The sequence below is a fragment of the Perca flavescens genome, chromosome 7 (genome assembly GCF_004354835.1).
Source record: "Perca flavescens isolate YP-PL-M2 chromosome 7, PFLA_1.0, whole genome shotgun sequence".
NCBI lineage: Eukaryota > Metazoa > Chordata > Actinopteri > Perciformes > Percidae > Perca > Perca flavescens.
This window is the reverse complement of record NC_041337.1, coordinates 28,410,588-28,427,993: the sequence shown is the minus strand read 5'-3', so window position 1 is coordinate 28,427,993 and position 17,406 is coordinate 28,410,588. Positions and strand designations below refer to the sequence as shown.

At 41.3% G+C, this 17,406-nt stretch overlaps 1 protein-coding gene across 2 annotated transcripts in view; it reads right to left on the bottom strand.

The window, feature by feature from the left end:
- The window catches only part of prex1 (phosphatidylinositol-3,4,5-trisphosphate-dependent Rac exchange factor 1), an 86,479-nt gene extending 69,262 nt beyond the window's left edge, over positions 1–17,217 (bottom strand). Inside the window, exons 1-2 of one of the 2 annotated variants that reach the window (XM_028583301.1) lie at positions 16,861–17,217; positions 15,453–15,911 (exon numbers count right to left, since the gene is read on the bottom strand). In XM_028583301.1, the coding sequence (XP_028439102.1) occupies positions 15,453–15,596 (144 nt within the window). In that variant the 5' untranslated portion in view covers positions 15,597–15,911; positions 16,861–17,217. Of the gene's footprint in view, positions 1–15,452; positions 15,912–16,651; positions 16,674–16,860 lie in introns of those variants that run through there. The other variant, XM_028583302.1, reaches the window with a different exon arrangement.
- Between the last annotated feature and the right edge of the window lie 189 nt (positions 17,218–17,406).

Sequence of the window (17,406 nt, the reverse complement as noted above, 5' to 3'; positions counted from 1 at the left end):
TGCCACAGGGTTGATGGGCTGTTAGGGGAAACTGCTCATGATGCAATCCCACAGGAGACTAGTAAAACAACCATGAAGCTTCTTGATAGACCACAAAGTAGCTGCCAAGTACGTCACTAATGCAGAATTGTACCACTAATATTTCAGTATGGTAAAGCCAGGGAAGTCCAACAAAAAGGAAGCAGTCGAAAAGTCATACTAAAAAAAAAAGAAATCAATCAAATCAACATCAAATTCTTTTTTTTTTTTTTTTTTTTTTTTTTTTAAAAGGAAAAATATAACAAAATGATGATTGTAGCTGTGAACAGTTGACATTATTCCTGTGGTTGCTTTTTTCTTAAATATAAAACTTTAAAAGTTACATACATCCTACCTACATCATTATGGAAAGCATTATAATCTTAAACATTTTGCTAAATATTTCAATGATCAATCATAATAATTTCCCGTTTGTGATTTCTTATCTCCCATGTACTTATTTACAGTTTTACAAAGTTAAACTGTGCGGCTAAAGTCTTGTTTGAACTGACAGCACTAAGTAACTGTAAAATGTAATGGCTTGGTCTCTTGTCAGTGTAGTGAAGTATGACAGGCTGGTGAAACTGTGTTTATTGTATGAAGATACAAAAAAAGAAATTTGGTATTTACTACAAACGTCAAACAGATGAAGATCCTGGCCTAAAGTATGCAGTTGGACATATTTATACCAGGATAAAGAAGAGACATTTAAAAGACGGACTGATAATGATCTAAATTAAACAGCAAAGAGCAATCCTACATGACCCCAAGTTACCAGAAACCAGCATATAGCATATTAGCTTTGTGCAAGCATTTTCACAACCCCACACCCCTTCCTATGCCCTCATTTAGAGACTGTTGTACAAGGGTGTTTTCACACTTGAACCAACAAGAGTTTTTTTTCTGGACACTGTTTGGCCCAAGAGTTTGGTAAATTTACTCAAGTGTGAAACCTCCTGTCCAAGTCAGGTGTGGTTCAGAAACGCACTCAGTCCACAACAAATGTGATAGCTAAGTTCTGATCACTAGAGTCATTTTACCTCTGTGGTGTGAATGAATGCAAAGAGCACCGCACAAAACACTCGTCTGGTGAAAATCTGCACCATTATGAGCCTTGTCAAGCAAAAATTGTGACTTCCGACAGGACATGACTGATCTGTATATCATGCAAAAAGTATTGACAGCCAAAGTGCGTGTCTTACAAAAGTAGCACATTAGATGTAATAGACCCCAAACAGTTTTGTCATGAATGCATGTTGCACAGTCTATCCACACTTTCAAAGGATTGTCGTGCCAAAGCAGACATCACTCTTCCTCCCAAGTGGACCGAGTGTGAAACTGCCCTTACAAAACTTGACATAAAAGCTGACTCACGTGCCACTTGCTAAATGGGCACATGATCAGGTTGAAGCGAGGGTTGGGGGATCCCGCCAAGCTGAGTCACTGTCCATTTTATTGCAACAACTTATGTGCGAGAAAAAGTGAAGACAAGTTTAAAAAATAAAAAAATAAAAACTGCAAAAGACGAAGTGCATACGCCTCTGTCAGTGTGGATGTGTGTGTGGCACGCAAACAGGTAGTTAAAACAGAGCAGTCACACTGAACAAATACCATTTTAGTCAACCAAACAACTGACAAGAACTTAGTTTATTTTCAAGCAGATAGGCATTGGTTCAACTCAGCGGGGAAGGAAAATAAACAGTCTGCAGAATGAAGCAGTGCCTCTCGACACAAAAGCAGCAGATGTTGTTTCGGAACAGGAAGTGTGGCCTTTGTGCAAAGGAAGTATATGACATGTTTGACTGGCCGCTAACTCTGTTGTGTTCTAATTAAAGTCTGACAGTTTTGTGATAGCATGCAACCAAACTGCAACAAACAAATAAATCACACTGTGCGCTATGCACTTGAAACAATTTAAATGATGCAATTTACATTTAAACCTTTGTGGCACAACAGCCACGCTGTAATGAGACCATGTTGTCTATGTTTTAAGGCACCAATGACGATTTGTACAATGATTACTTTGGATTGAAAGGAACAGACCGAAATGAAAAACCACTGTCTTCATTCACCCCAGACAGTGTGATCACTGTTTATCACCAATAACTGGTCTTGTATCATATGAGGCTTCAGGCATCATCTCATATGACAAACAGCCAAAAGGTCAGATTTGGGTTTGGGGGGTTGCTAAATGTTGAGGTTTATCAGAGCAAAGAGGGGCCAGACAGTAAGGTGTGAAGATACAGATGGACCATATGCTGGTGTGGGTTCAGTTTTTCGCTTGACTGGACACAGAGTAAGAGGCATGCTGCCTTCACGTCTGCCTTGTCTGCTTCTGAACAGAGCTTTGTACCTGCACCCAAGCCAACTACACAAAGATGACCCAACACCGCCACCGTAACGTTCATGGAGCCGACAGTGAAACACATCAGCACGTCACAATGTACTATGTAACCTACACTTTCTTAACATGTCAAATCCTAATAATTAAAAATTACTTCTTAACACAAAAAAAAACTACATAATTACAATAGAAAATGAACTAGAGCGAAGTTAGAAACACTCATAATTGTCAAACTAGGTCAGGTTGCAACATGGGAGTGAGTCAGGCGTACGGTCATGCAGATTGGTTTAAAGCTGTTGGAGCTGCTGTCACACTGTTGGCAGGGGATGTTGCCTCAAGGGTCCCTCTGAGTCAGGTGGGGAGGATCCTTTTAATTTGGATATTTGTTTACATTTAGCAAAGGCTATCCATATTAAACAGGAATTACTGGATAGATGAATGTCTGTGAGAAACCTGGCACCTTGACTGACATTTCATAAAGCTGGGGTGGCATTGTACTTGAGTGCATTATACTGAAAGGGGTTTCTAATATTTTATAAAAAAAAATTGTAGAGTGCTAAAAAATATCAGTTTCATTCTCCTGAAATACACAATAAACTTAATAAATGAGGGTTCAGTAAAAAAAAAAAGGGTGTGAGTCTTCACTGGTCTCATGATTCAATTTCAACATCAACGATGCATCACCTCATTATGATATTATAATTTACTATAAATGGTTTTCATCAACAAATTCAAGCAGTCAGATATGTATGAACTCCCCTTTTTATTGTATCTGCTCTTAAAAAACAAAAAAAAAAGACACTTCCTGATTGTAGCGGAGTCTGAACACAGCATATAGACAAAAGGCAAAAACAAAACTAGCAGCGACCGAAAAATCAACAAGATATTTGTATGTTAGTTTTGAAACATTGGACTTTAGATTGCTTTTTGACCTACAAGGCAAAGAGGTCGATATTATAATTTGGATTCAGATGGCACACACTGTATATGCCAATGTGCAGTGTCATTCACTTGAAATCAGTTCAGTCATGTTCATTAACAGACATTTGGTAAACATACTCTTGTGTAACCTGGAGGAAGAGAATAACTGAGATGAGACATTGACCTAATGGATTATGTTTCCTTTTACTTCCAAATTTGCATGCAATGTCATTTAATAGAGCAGCTCATTACTGAATTAGTCCGTTTATCAGATTGCACCATCCTAAGCACATCATTGCTTTAATTTTCAAATATAAAACTTGATTATCTTCTTTGGGAGGAGGCCTCGCTCATTCTAGCAGCTACTCCATAATGACACTAAAGATGGCAACGATGGGGACAAAACTGGGGCATTATTTTTGATTGCCCGTGGCTACATCAGCATTCAGCAACAATGCTGGGCCATCTTGCTCAATTCAGATATCTCACAAGCGACCCTGTATATCAACTTGTCAGGGTTTTCCAGCAGGCCTCGAGAACCCCTTTTGAATTCGCTGCGGTTCCCATACCTACTGAAACAACCCTTAAACAGAATCCCAGATCCACAGATTCAGGACTTTTCTATGCAAGTTCTCAGGTCACCAGCCTCAAACTCTCTACCCCTCCTTATCAAAGAGAAAACAACAACAAGCTAAACACAATGCGTCCATTAAGGGTCTCTCTTTTTGGGGAGAGGATTGGGGTGGCTAGCCACAAAAGGGGACAGGGCAGCTTTGGAGAGGGAATGGGGGCCATTTTGGGGTCGACATGGCATGAAATTGAATAAATAAATGAAGAAATCCCCTCTTTGTGGCCTGAGTGCAGCGGAGCCAGAGAATGGCCCGCGGCGTTGCCACAATGAGGGACCCCAGCAAACTTTCGCAGACTACTTTCTCTCTGAAGCCGTAATTCACATCTCTCCCCAACCCTCCAAAAACTCCCTCAGCTCCCCTTCACCCGCCAACCAGTCTCTCGCTGTATTCCAAGAGAAACCCTTTTTGGCAGAGCCAATCGCCAAAACACAAAGTCTTCTTTGAGTCTTGTCCATTTTTTTCTCTTTTCCCACTCTCACTCACTTCCGCTTTAAAGGACTTTAAAGTTTAGGGCTCTTTGAGTAGCCCACATGGGCGGAAACTAAACCCTACAGGGGGATGTGGCAGTGTCTCAACCGCAGACGACAGCAATGACCAGATACTTCCTGTTAAAGACTGCCCACTCATCAAGCCCTAATTAGCTCTGTTGCATTAATGCATGTATGATGATGAATATGTGAAATACAAACTTTCAATAACACTTGCAGTGAAAAATCTCTCAGCCTGGATCTGGCTTAGAAAGCCTTTTCAATCCATCAAAATTCTGCTTTCAAAAGGGTGTCACTGCTGCAAAAACATTTGAAACCTCTGAGCAGGTTTTGTTTTGATTGGACAAGTTGGTATGTCGCTGATGATGTAAAACTGAGGGGCAATTTTTACCATCTAAGTTAGCTTAATGCTCCCGCTTTCACAGTGGCTGCACATAATTCATGTGTTATAAATATCCTATGATATCTCCACTTTTTCAGCTTCTGTCACACAATAAAAGACTCACTTGCAATTCTGTCACTCATTATACATCTATAAGAACAAAAGACAGAAGCATGCAACACTTGTTCTCACTTACTCCCCTTGTGAGAATGTAGATGTAAATAGCTGTTAAATGGTCTAACCTTATCTATATTTGACATGTTTATTTATTTAAGTCTCCACTGCTGAAATTGCATTGTCTTCACAGGGAACGTTCATCTTAAATCTCGGCTAAGTAATACCCTGATTTCATCTCTGCCAGTGCTTGATGCTCAGCGCAGATTTGTCCGTGGATCCTTTTTCTAAGTGACGTTCCCGTTGAGGGGTGACATGTGGTGATCAGGAGATAACATCATGGACCAGATTGCAGAGGCCATCTGGACGTTTTGGACGCAAGTTTTTTGGTGCTGACAGACGTAGGGAATCACAGACTGGATCAGAGTGTGGTGAGTATGGTGTTGAGTGAGCCATCAGAGATACGTGAAGCTTCCGACAGACCAAAGTCCAGCTCCAGACAAAGATGTAGCGCAGCTGATCATTTAAGCTACATACAGTTAGAAATGTTCTATAGTTTCCATAACACCTGTGTGTTTGAGAAAAAAAATCATGCGTTTGCTTTCATATACTGTACGTGACATAACCAAGCAAAACTAAGAATGCCACACCTTGTATTCAGCTGTGCAGACATAAACAGTGTCAAGGGCACAGACAGAGAGAAAATAGTGGAAAGAACCAAATTAGTGTCCCATACTACACAATAATGGTCATTTGGCAAAGCGGGGGGGAAGATCATAGAAAACACCCACTAGATCTGACTAAGACCGTATTTAACAACTTGATAGAGATTTATTTTTTAAAGTGCCCATATTATGAAAAAAAAAAAATATATTTGTGTCTCTGGTGCTTCCACGTGCATACAAACTTGGAAAAAACATCTATGCTGTTTTGAGTTAGATATTTGGGTTTCTAAATGTATCTTGCCTTCAGTCTCTGGGTGAGCTGGTCAAAATTGGCAGGGCCGTCTAGGTCATTGGCCGAAGCATTTGGTGTGTGCTAACCACAGCTAGCAGTTTCTCCAACTTCGGTCAGTACACGGCAGGATTAGCCGGGAGACTTCTTCTAAACGAGGGCGTGGAATACCAGCAGACGAGGGACACGTAAGTAGTTCTATACAATTTCTTTTGTAGATTAGGGTGAACTTGTGTGCGTTGTAGCAGTGTTTTGCCATTGAGAACGAGGTGGCTAACCGCTAGCAACGCTAGCTTCTAACTAGTAGCTACTGCGCAGTACTTAGCTACTGCGCATGTGCGACTCCAAAACAAAGATGGGATAGAAGTGTGATGCCTCACTCTGTAGCTAAAACAGAGAGCTCAACACAAAGGGTGAAAAGAGGAGCTGCAATAATGTGCAGTACAACAAAAATATGGTGTGTTTTGAAAATGAAACCACATAAACCTATTCTGGTACAACCTCTAAATACAATTATGAACCTGAAAATGAGCATAATATGAGCATTTTAATGGACGGACAGACAGCAGCTAGTTAGAGCCTTCTCTGTCTGAAAAAAAAAAAAAGTCTTATTATTCTAGCTCTGAAAACACTGATGCAACTGACCTACATTATTTCTCGATATCTTATTTTGGCAGACACTAAGGCCGACTTGTGTTAGTTTCCACTTCTGGAAGTGATGCTTAGGATCATTATCACAATGCTTCATCTTAAGCAAAAGTACAGCAGAGAGATATGTGATCATATGATGAAAAGAGACAACAGCCCTGGTAAAATCGCAATAAAAAAAAAGGGCTCCATTCACTCACAGGTGTTGTTTTCTGTTACATATCTATCCTGTAAAGGGCTATGTAAACCAGCTGGAGGCAACAAAAGAAAATCCAAATTCTGGCTGTGGTAATTCATTACGTCAAACGTAGTACCTTTCCTAAAGGTTTCCTGTCAGCATGTGAGAACAAAATCATCACAGGAACAGCTTAAGCATGTATGACTCAAGCCTTTAATCATGCCATGTTAGTTGGCAAAAAATGTCATCACATTGAGCAAATGCCAAAAATAAAAGCCCTTCAGCAACCAGCCCCAAGAATTTGTCAGCAGCTGTTGTGAACACTTATAACAACAGTCATCAGCCTGTTTAACTTGTGGGGTTAAATAACATCAATAGACAAAGATCTCCACTAACTGGTAAAGGGAAACGGTTTATCTGAGAGCTAATGTTTAACAAAGTGGCAAGAAAATTACAGCATACGCCTTTTTTTGTTTTCAACTGTGTAAATGTTCTTTGTTCGTAGTCGTGGTAATTAGCTAGAAAAGTTAATCCAGCAGTGTTCTGTCTTCCATGCATCTTCCCACCACTTTTACATCGTTCCACCTCTCACTCAGGCTGTCACACACAGTACGCTCTATTGGCATGCTTACGCTGAACAAGGCATCATTAGACACACTTTTCATTCAGTTCTGGCACAACACATAAACCAACAGTCTGTCAGAGTGATAATGCTACTTTAAGACCTGAGTCTGCAGACCAAAGTAATGGATGAAAGAGACAAGAATGAACTGGAAAGGAAGCGCCATTCATAGCGACATCTCCCACCGGTGCACATATCTTACATTAGTAAGTCCACTTGATCCACTCTGGATAACTGGACACCAGTTTTATTTAGAGGAAAACATTTCAAATGAGATGGATTTGATCAGTCCACTTCAAAATAGATTTGTGAAACTGCTTGCTTACCATGGAACGAAAGACAAAAGAAGGCCTACTTTTAGGGGCCATCCACACGGAAACGTTTTTTTGCATCGTTTGGGCCGACCGTCCAGACGAATCCTGCAAACGCACTGCCTGAAAACGCACTTTTTTGAAACCTGGTCTCAGGGTGAAAAAATCCGAAAACGGCTCTCGTTTGGCTTCGTATGGATGGTGAATACGGATCCGTATTGATGATGTCATCGCCACACCCCTCTTTTACACCCTCTCCCACGGCCGCTGACGCACACAACTGCGGTGAAGCTAAGCGAGCATGTCCCATCTCCGTGGTCAAACCAGTTCACATCATCTAAATACTGTGTCTCTGCTCCCTGACCCTTCCCTCTGGATTCTACACAAGATATATTGGTAACGTTATGTAGCCAATGTTAAACATCGCTAAAGTAGCTGACCACTCCAGCAGCGAAGTAACGTTAACGTTAGCTGCTATGGCTATCTGTTTATAAAGTGGAAGTAGTTAACTTATCAACTAGCTAGCTAATATGTCTGCTTATAAACTCCTTGAACGGATTACTTTTATCACGGCTTATTGTAGAAAGGCTACTGCAAGAAAAACGTATAGATTATTAAAAAGACATCATTCATGGATCATTGATGTTTGTTTGACTGCCGATGTTAGAGCTCGCTACTAGCGCGCTGCAATCATGCAAAATAAAAAGCAATCCAACAGCACATTATACAATGTAAACAAAGACATTTTCTCGCGGCGGCAGTGGTGAAAGGTATTATAGTCCATGGATGTATTAAGAGAACGTTGTTGAAGTGGAAGTGACTATGCTCTTCTTCTCCGTTTTTGGTGAATTTCTGTAGAAGAAACAGCGCCGCCTATAGGCCTGGACTATGAAGTAGCGTATTGAGTCATTTACAAGTGGATTCGTTTGGACGCAACTATTCTTGAAAAGAATCCAGGGAAGACGGGTAAAAAAAAAAGATTGTTTTGGTATGTGCGGACGGGGCCTTAGGATTGTGTTGGGTAGTGTGTGATGTGTGTGTGTGTGTGTGTGAGACACTCCTTTGTCCCATTGTGTCCTGTGAGCAGCTTCCTGGCTGGACAGCACACAGGCCTTTACTCTGACCCACCCTGATCGGGCAACACATCAGCAGTCCAGGCTTTATCAAACCTCTTTTCCATATTCTCTACATCCAAGAAGCTTTGTGTAAAGTTGTTCTACGGTCGTTTTGTTTGTCAGCATTTTTCCACGAGGTAAATGACCTCCGACCCTAAAAGAAGCCACACATCTGGTTGTATTTGAGAAAGCAAACAAACATTGTAAGCCTGCTGCCACAGTTCGTAAACCAAATAAGAAGCTCCCCGGGGGAAAGTCTATGGCCAAGTCAGGTATCCATCCATCCTTTTCATTCACCCTTCAAGATATTCTGATATTCTGCACCCAGTATCTCCCCTGAGAAACTACATGTCCCAACTTTGTCCAGGTTGGATTCTCCAAGGGACATTAGAGATCTCATGTTGCCGCGCTATTACAATTCAGGCCAGGTCATCCACTGTATCATATATCAGCCTGTTGACGAGCACTTCACAGAGCTTCTCACATACACAGTGGTAGTGTCTCTTATTTGGTGTTTGCTCTAGTCATAAAAAGATCCCTGTTAACCAAACAGTGCATCTGAAAAGTATCTCTGCTCTGCATTCTTGGCATTGCGTGGTCTGATACTTGACACAGTGAAGACTAATGACTTCTGGTTCGTGACTTTCCACACACACCTTTAGATTCAGAAGGACAACTAAGTCAACATTCACAAAAGCCACCCTTTCACACTGATCACGTACTTCTCTCCTATGCTAATTCACAGCTGTAACAATTTGAAAGCATATCTGGTGGAGGGAAGGAGGTGTTATTTTTTTTTTTTGACATCATTGCCTCCGGGTGTTACAGTGGTTTAGACTTGTTAACTTGAATTCTTAAAATTCCTGCTGCAGCCTTATGCCTCAAAGAAATGGCTTATCAACACACATGACTAAAAAAAGCACTAAGATTAAGTTGGAAACTGGCATTTACCCCCATTTATGTAACACTCTGCATTGTGAAGAGTTAGTCTGGCACTGTGTGGTAAAAGCTGCACTGCAAGGTACCAATTGTGCGGTGTAAGATGGGAGGGCGCACAGTGGCAAGTTAAAGCAGTGGTTTATGCATTGACCTCAGGTTAAGGTAACGCTACAGGTCTGAGAGTGCAAATGTCTCTGACAACGGGCACAGGTTTGGGAACAGATGGCCCACAAAACAAGTCAGACATGTTGTTTTGAACTCTAACAAAAATCCAAAGCCTGTAGATAACATCTAGCATGATTAATCAAATGGAAGGGCACAATATTTTTATACCAAAATGTTTAGTTCTCTCTCCTTTGCTTCATTCCACGCCAGCACATCTGTTTCAACTTCATATCACCTTCAGGTTTAAAAAGGTTTGATTAATCTGGAAATTACAAGATATGACGAGACTCTGTATCTGTACCCCATCTCTCAAGTCTTACTAAGCAGCAGTAGAGAGTTTAAAGCCCAGTAATAATAAAAACCCCAGCAGTCTGCCATAGTAACTGTTATACCTGCTGTTAGGACTCCATGGGCTGTTTTTTTCCCCTTCACTCTTGCTATATACATGTGATGTTTTTGTGTTTGTATGACTTCAGTGGGGCTGAGGTGCAGTGAACTAAAACCACTAGCGTTGTGGCCAAGATGAGAGTTAGAATCTGAAGCTATTTACCCCCCCCCCAGCCCAGAGAAACTTCATGCTGGTCTTTCCCACCAAGTGGGGAGGGCTGGAGAGATGGAGCGGAGAAAAAAGAAAGGAAAGAGGTAGACACAGGCTCAACTTTGGTGAGGAAGCTCAAGGCTGGCTTCCTGCATGTCTGTCTTCCTGGGCACCAGTCGGATAATGTGTTTGTATGAATGTGCATGTGCCACGTTGCTTAGCAAGTCTTGTCAACAGTAACTACAGGTGTATTTAAAAGTCAACAACAGCAAAAGAAGAGAAAGCGGTGTGAAAAAACTGCGGCTATAAAGTGTACGTGCAGTCACATACCAAAAAAAAAATGATATTACATTTATCCACACAAACACAGATCAGTATTAGACATGTGTAATCTCACTTGTGTGTGGCCCAAAGCAAGGGTCACAGAGGGCAGGGTTTCCAGATGTTTCCTATTATACCGCGCAGCCTGACGAGACCTTCCTGGTCACCCTTCTCTCAGTCTCACACTTCTCAGAATTAAGAAGGAAGGTCAAAAGCTGACTAACTTATTGGCCACAAGATTCCACTGTTGTCCTAACTTGACAGGATTTACTAAAACATGGGTAAGTGTAGTCAAAATAAAGCAACAGCAGTTTGCAGACCCTCCTTTTTTTATGGTTTTAAAAGAAAATCCCTCACTTCTACTGGGTACGACGCCACTGACCGTACTCCTGTCATAGTCAGAGATGGTCTACATTTGGGTGGATCCTGACGGGGGGAAATCCAGTTGCGTGGATTAAATCAACAAAGCGCTTCCCTGAAGAAAATCCCCACTAATCTATGGCACTGAGAAATGATCAATTCAGACACAAACAAGGGAATTTGCTTCAACAAAAGCCTTAAAATAGCATCACCATAAACGTGGAATTGAAAAAGGATGAGACCGATTCCACTCCACCTGAAAGAGGCAATAGATTGGGAGATTCACATTGAAAACTGAATCCTCTAATCCCTCTTTTCACACCTCCAACCCCCTTCTCACCCCTTCTCCTCCCACCCTCCCCAGCACATTGGATAAGCTTGTTGGCGCTGGTAATTGCCAGTGAAGTAGAGTGACATGCATGAGAGGCCAAAGCCGGATAACCATCTCTTTTATGTGTCATTTGCAATCATTGCGATTGAGAGATGTGATTCTGTATGGGGATTCTGTATCCAGGAGGTTGTGGAAGAGTACAAAGAGAGATGGAAAATAAATCAGTGATGGGGCAATAGAGAGACATGTGGGCGGCCAACAGCGAGCTGCCATTCAATCTGACACTGTTCAATTTCTGTCCTTGACATCCCAAGGAAAACACAATTGTCAACATGCCCACAGATAAGAAAGAAGATGAGGGGGTCTACAAAAAAAAAAAAAAATCCTTAACAGTTGGCTATGGTAATGTATTTTGGACTTAAAACGTCCTGATATCTCCTGTGTGACAGCAGAAATTGTTACAGTGATCTATACATTAACATTTGGTCATGCTGTGGTGTCAGTTCCACAAGTTCACCATATAGGACAGTGGCATCAGGAGACCAGAAAGCATTGCATTCTCAATCCATGTTGCGTTTTCAGTCGTAGGTACAGTTTCTTGACTGGGGAAAACACCTCTCACTGTCTAGCACCTACTTTATCTTTATCTACTTTTTTACTTTAAAAGAGTTCCTTAACCATCGTAGAATTTTTTTTAACAACTATCCATGTTCCCATGTTCACGTATAACTCTTTAATATAGCTATCAAACATTATCTGTTGGCAAAGGGCATTCTGGAAAAAGAATCTAACTGAAGTAGAGGAGGCAGGTTGATAAAAAAGCTAGTCTCTATCTATGACGTTCCACTTCAAGGATGGCTCCGGTGCCGCCGGAAATTCCGCCGGATGTCGCTCTTTTTGGCCGGATGTCTGTTACCTTCCACTTTGTGTTGGAATTTTAAACTCCGGTCGATTTATGAGGACTAGGGTTAACTGCTCCTCAGATCTCTACAGGGTAAATCCAGACAGCTAGCTAGACTATCTGTCGACTGAGTTTTCTGTTGCATGACTAAAACAACTTTTAAACGTACACATGTTCCACCAAAACAAGTTCCTTCCTGAGGCTATTTTGCAGCGGCACCGTGGCTCCGTCCGGCGCTTAACACCTCCCATGACGATTGGGATTGGTTTAAAGAAATGCCAATAAACCGGAGCACGTTTTTCTCCCATCCCGGAATGCTGTGTGGACTAGCCAGACCCTCCTCCGCAGCACTGTGGAGGAAGGTCTGGCAATGCGAGACTAATAAAAAGCAGACAGTCAAATATGTGTAAAAACATCCCTTACAAAACTAAGTCTTGGAAACATAAATAACTGCTTAGAGAACAATCGGATTCTATTCTATAACCAATCGCATTCTTCATTCCCCATCACTGCTTTAGCGTCTTCACACTGAGGGACTATGCATCTCCAACCCACCTACCCCCGACCCTGAACCACTCTATATCTTTATTGAACCCAAATGTTCTCAGTTCCCACAGCCAGATTTTCCTTATCAACACCACAGTGAGCTGCATGGTGACAAAGCCTCAGCTCCCACTTAGGGAAGGGGAGCAGAATCAGCTGGACCCTAGACGGAGAGCATGGGAGGGATTTGAAGACGATTGGTGTTGGTGGAGGAGGACTGATATGTATTATTTCTCTTGTCCCTTAGCAATCTAAGCCACTGAGTCCTGATGCCACAAAGTCCTCCATATGGAGATTCAGTGGATTTTGGAATGGTCTAAATGCACGCACAACATATACGATCATATAAAGGGTACATTAATACAGAGCAGCATTCTTTGGCATCAAGGCTTGTTTACACAGTGCCCATATGTGAAGATGACTAGTAATGAGGGCAATCTTAGGGATCTATTCCAGCCTACAGAAACACTTGTTAACAAGATACATTTTTTGATACATTAAAAAACAGTCTACCCTGGTACTCAATACTGTTTTGAGTATTGAGTACCAGAAAGAAGCATTTACTATCAAACTGTGAATGTGAAAGAGTTGAATTAGTATACCATCCTTAGCTTCCCAAAAGGGCATTCTATGCAAAGACACAGGTGATAACAGAATATCTCTCAACCCCCGACTCCCCTCTGGCTACACACCGTATGGCTTAAATCAAGACATGCCAATTGATGTGACGACGGGGAGGAGCATGGTGGAGGGCACTGGTACTGACAGCTTTCAGATGTTCACAGGAAAAGGCTCCCAGACTTCTCTAATAAATCATTGGGGCTGTGTCTTTATCGTGTCAGAACTGGGTTTGGTGGGGGGGCCCTCTGCTGCTTGGTCTGTCTTGTAACAGAAGATAAGCAATGGCTGCTTCCTGGTAACTGTGAAAGAAAACAGTACCACCGAGATTGGCCCCCAAATGTTGTAGAATTTAAATACATTAAGTAAATGAGTTCAGGCTTGGTTGCATGTATCATCTTGAAGCTATATCATATGGGTATAATCTGGAGTAGTAAAGTAATACTTCACTGACTTGAAGTTAGATATGATCATTTGGTATCTTCGTAACATTATGCTAGTGTTAACTGTCTGTACAGATGAACAGAACTATTTCAAGAATTTTTGAGGAAGTTTCCTTAACGCATGACAGCACAAGAGAAAGAGGGAACCATGACCATGTTTGAAAAATGCTTGATGCTAGATGTTGAAACTAGAAAATGAACAGAATCATTTGCATCATTCATTCATGAAACAGCAAGTAAAACATAACAATCAACAGTTGCCTTGCCAACCTTCGAGTCAGTATGGCAAAGTAAGTAAGAATAGCCTGAATTCCTGCCAGTTTTGGGTTATGTTTTGTAAGTGACCCTAACATTTGCCCTTGTTGTGGAGATGGCAACAAAAGAGGCAATTTCCCTACAGCAAGCAATAAAGCATTCTAACAATGTCACATTAATCGTGTCACATTAAATGCAGCCAATTTTGAGTTAACCACACACTGACTTTGTCACAGCTGGAAGCAGAAACCACCTGCACTGTGCAAGCACCACAGATGACACCACAGATGACAAGGCAAGGATGAGGGGAGGAGAAAGACAACAAAAATGACAAGGAGAAGTGACTAATTGAATAGTTTCCGGCAGGTGGGAGCCATCTATACTGGCACTGTGTTGGTGGCTGAAAGGAGTGTGTACAATTACCAGTACGTCCATTTATCAAAGGCAGCTGATGTACAATGAGTGAATAAGTAGCTGTGCGTTAATGGTTTCTTATCTCTGTCTGGGAAAAGGGAGGTGTGGTGACTGCTCATGAACATCTTTTTATTTGCAAACCAAGTGTGGATCGAGCTCTCCTTTGATTAGTTTGAGCCTGAGCTTTAACACACAATGGAGAGGTGTGAATTATGCCACCCGCCCCCCAGCATTCATGCCCATGCGGAAAACACCATGCCTAAATTGTAACAAATTTGCATAAGAATATTTTTCTCACATTTCCTTCATATTTTCAATGATAAAATTAGGCTAAGATGCAGCAAGTTAGACACAGCTACGTCTATGCGTATAACATCTCCAGAAGGCTGCCTTCTCAGAATAAAGCTGTCAAATCAAAGTCTGTATGAAGAAAACCACATTATGCCGCAAACACAGGCTGTCAACCAAAACTGCAAGGTGTGTCTAACTCTGCAGAATGTTTACTATACAACAATAAAACGGGATTCAAAATTAGATACAAAACAGAGAAGCTACTCTGGGTGTACAGAACTTCAGGCCAAACTCAATACACGTTGTTGGTGGTTTCTCTTCATACCCAGCCAGTAAGCTACAGCGGGGGCAACTATTAAAGTGTATTATATCTTGCAACGTGTGACATTTAATGTACTGTATATATGCCGAATTGAAGAGTGTAGCCTATAACTTCATAAAATGTCACCAGTTGTCTAATACAACGCACGAGACGTGTATGTTTGTCAAAAGGAAAGACAAACTTGAATTGTAAAATGTATCACTAGGGGTTGGCTTAATTTTCTTCCCGTGAAGGAGAGAGCGGAACGTGAACATAAGCAACATGAAAGGTTATGTCAAACTTACCGACTGGAGGAAAAGCAATGTCCGAACATAATCCCTCTCGGTGTTGAGTATTTCATTTAAAACACAAAGCCTGAGCCGCTGCTGTCGGTCCGAGTCCTTGGTGGCGTGGATACCGTTCTCATGATGCCCGTCGTCCTCTTCCATGATGGTAATTCAACCCTCAGAAAGGTTGCTCTCTACAGAAATACCTCTTCTTTTTTTCTAAGTATCCACACTTTGCCGAGTTGTTGCAATTCAGTCCATCTTGCAGCAGCACGTTTTCCAAAACCCTCACGAGCAGTGATGCGCAACGCAGCACACACGCCGGAGATAAAGTTCACCAGAAGTACCAAACAACAAGCTGAGAGCCTGGCTGTGTGGTCGCTACACCAGCTGAGAGCGAGCGAGGCAACAGTAGACTGGATACTGGAGGAGGAGGGACCCAGCGCCAGAGACACACACAGGAGCCACAGCTCACTTCTGCAGTGAGCACACAAACAAACAACACGTTCACAGATAGGCCTACAGGTATAGCTATCTGTACCCGAAGGTGGTTATTGTAGCTTACATTGTAGTACTGCACAATCTACAGAAAATTTAACATCACAATATATTGTAAAGTAAACTCAGTAGCTGCCACAATGACACTGGGAATATTAAATGAGTGACTCCAAAAGAAACAATAAATATATCGTGCAAGAACTAGAAATTAAAGCTGCACTTAACTCAGCCTGCTTACTAGGGAATGCCTTAAACACACTTTAAACCCATATAAATATATCAAAACATGAAATAAAAGATTCAAACAAATAGCTTAGCTACAGTAACATTGCACACCAAGTCCTAAACTGAGTCCCACTGTCACGATTTTGCATTTTTGCCCTTTTGAACAATGAATGTGATTTGTAAGATGGACACATTACTGTCAGGCAAACGTTAAGTGGTAGCTATATATTTCTAAAAGATTAAAATGGCAGCTAATATTTATGTTTATACAGCATTTCAAATGTTAGCATCCCTCCCTAGTCAAAAAATATATACGGTATGCTAGCAACTTAGCTAGCTAGCTAGACAGACATGACTTTCATGTTTTATGAAAAATGTACCTAGACTTTTATTTTAAAGTTAGGATTTAATTAAGAGTGACGACCTTTAACTCTATTAAATATTTAACATTTTTAAATAATGTTGAGTAAGTCAGGTAAATATTTCGCAGTTACCTGTCAAAATAGTATCCCACCTGTAGCTAGCGTTAGCAAGTAATTTTAAGAGGAAGGCGCCCTCTGGTGGATAGAGGTACAACGAGCACAGGTAATCTGATTAACTCCTTTCAAAACGGGTAACACAAACACAAAAATGTCTAGAAACCACTTTAATTTGTAATGTGTTAAAGAAGCACTACTACTACTACTACTACTACTACTCGTACCTTGACTCCGAACGCGGGCTCATTTGAGTCTCGTGCCTAATATGCTGCTGGAGTCCCAGGAAATCCGAAAATTATTGTCGTCTGGATCATGGATGGGTTGGTGCAGTATTAATCCTTGTTAGTGTATAAAGAAGGAAAGCGAAAAGCTTGATTTATTAAGCTTACATGATACAAGACTCGCCGTTATGGTAGACAGAGTAAAAATAATATTTTAGGTTACAGCACGTTAATATTTCATTACAGCTTCAGGGCATGGAGGCACACCTGCTGGCACCTATAGTATGTCTTGACCATAGACTGTATGAAGTCTTGAACCGGGGCTGTTGGCTGTTTTATCATGATCATCTCCGGCTTGTTTCACTACACTCATACACCAGACCACTGTTCTGCCACAGGCCACATTCATTGTTTGTGTTAAAAATATTTATAACAGAATAACTGAAATGTCTGCATTTTATTCAGGTGTGATTTCTGTTCTAACTCACTAAAGGCAATTGAGATCTAAATCTAGAGGCTAAATCGCTTCTAGAAGGGAAACAAAGTCTA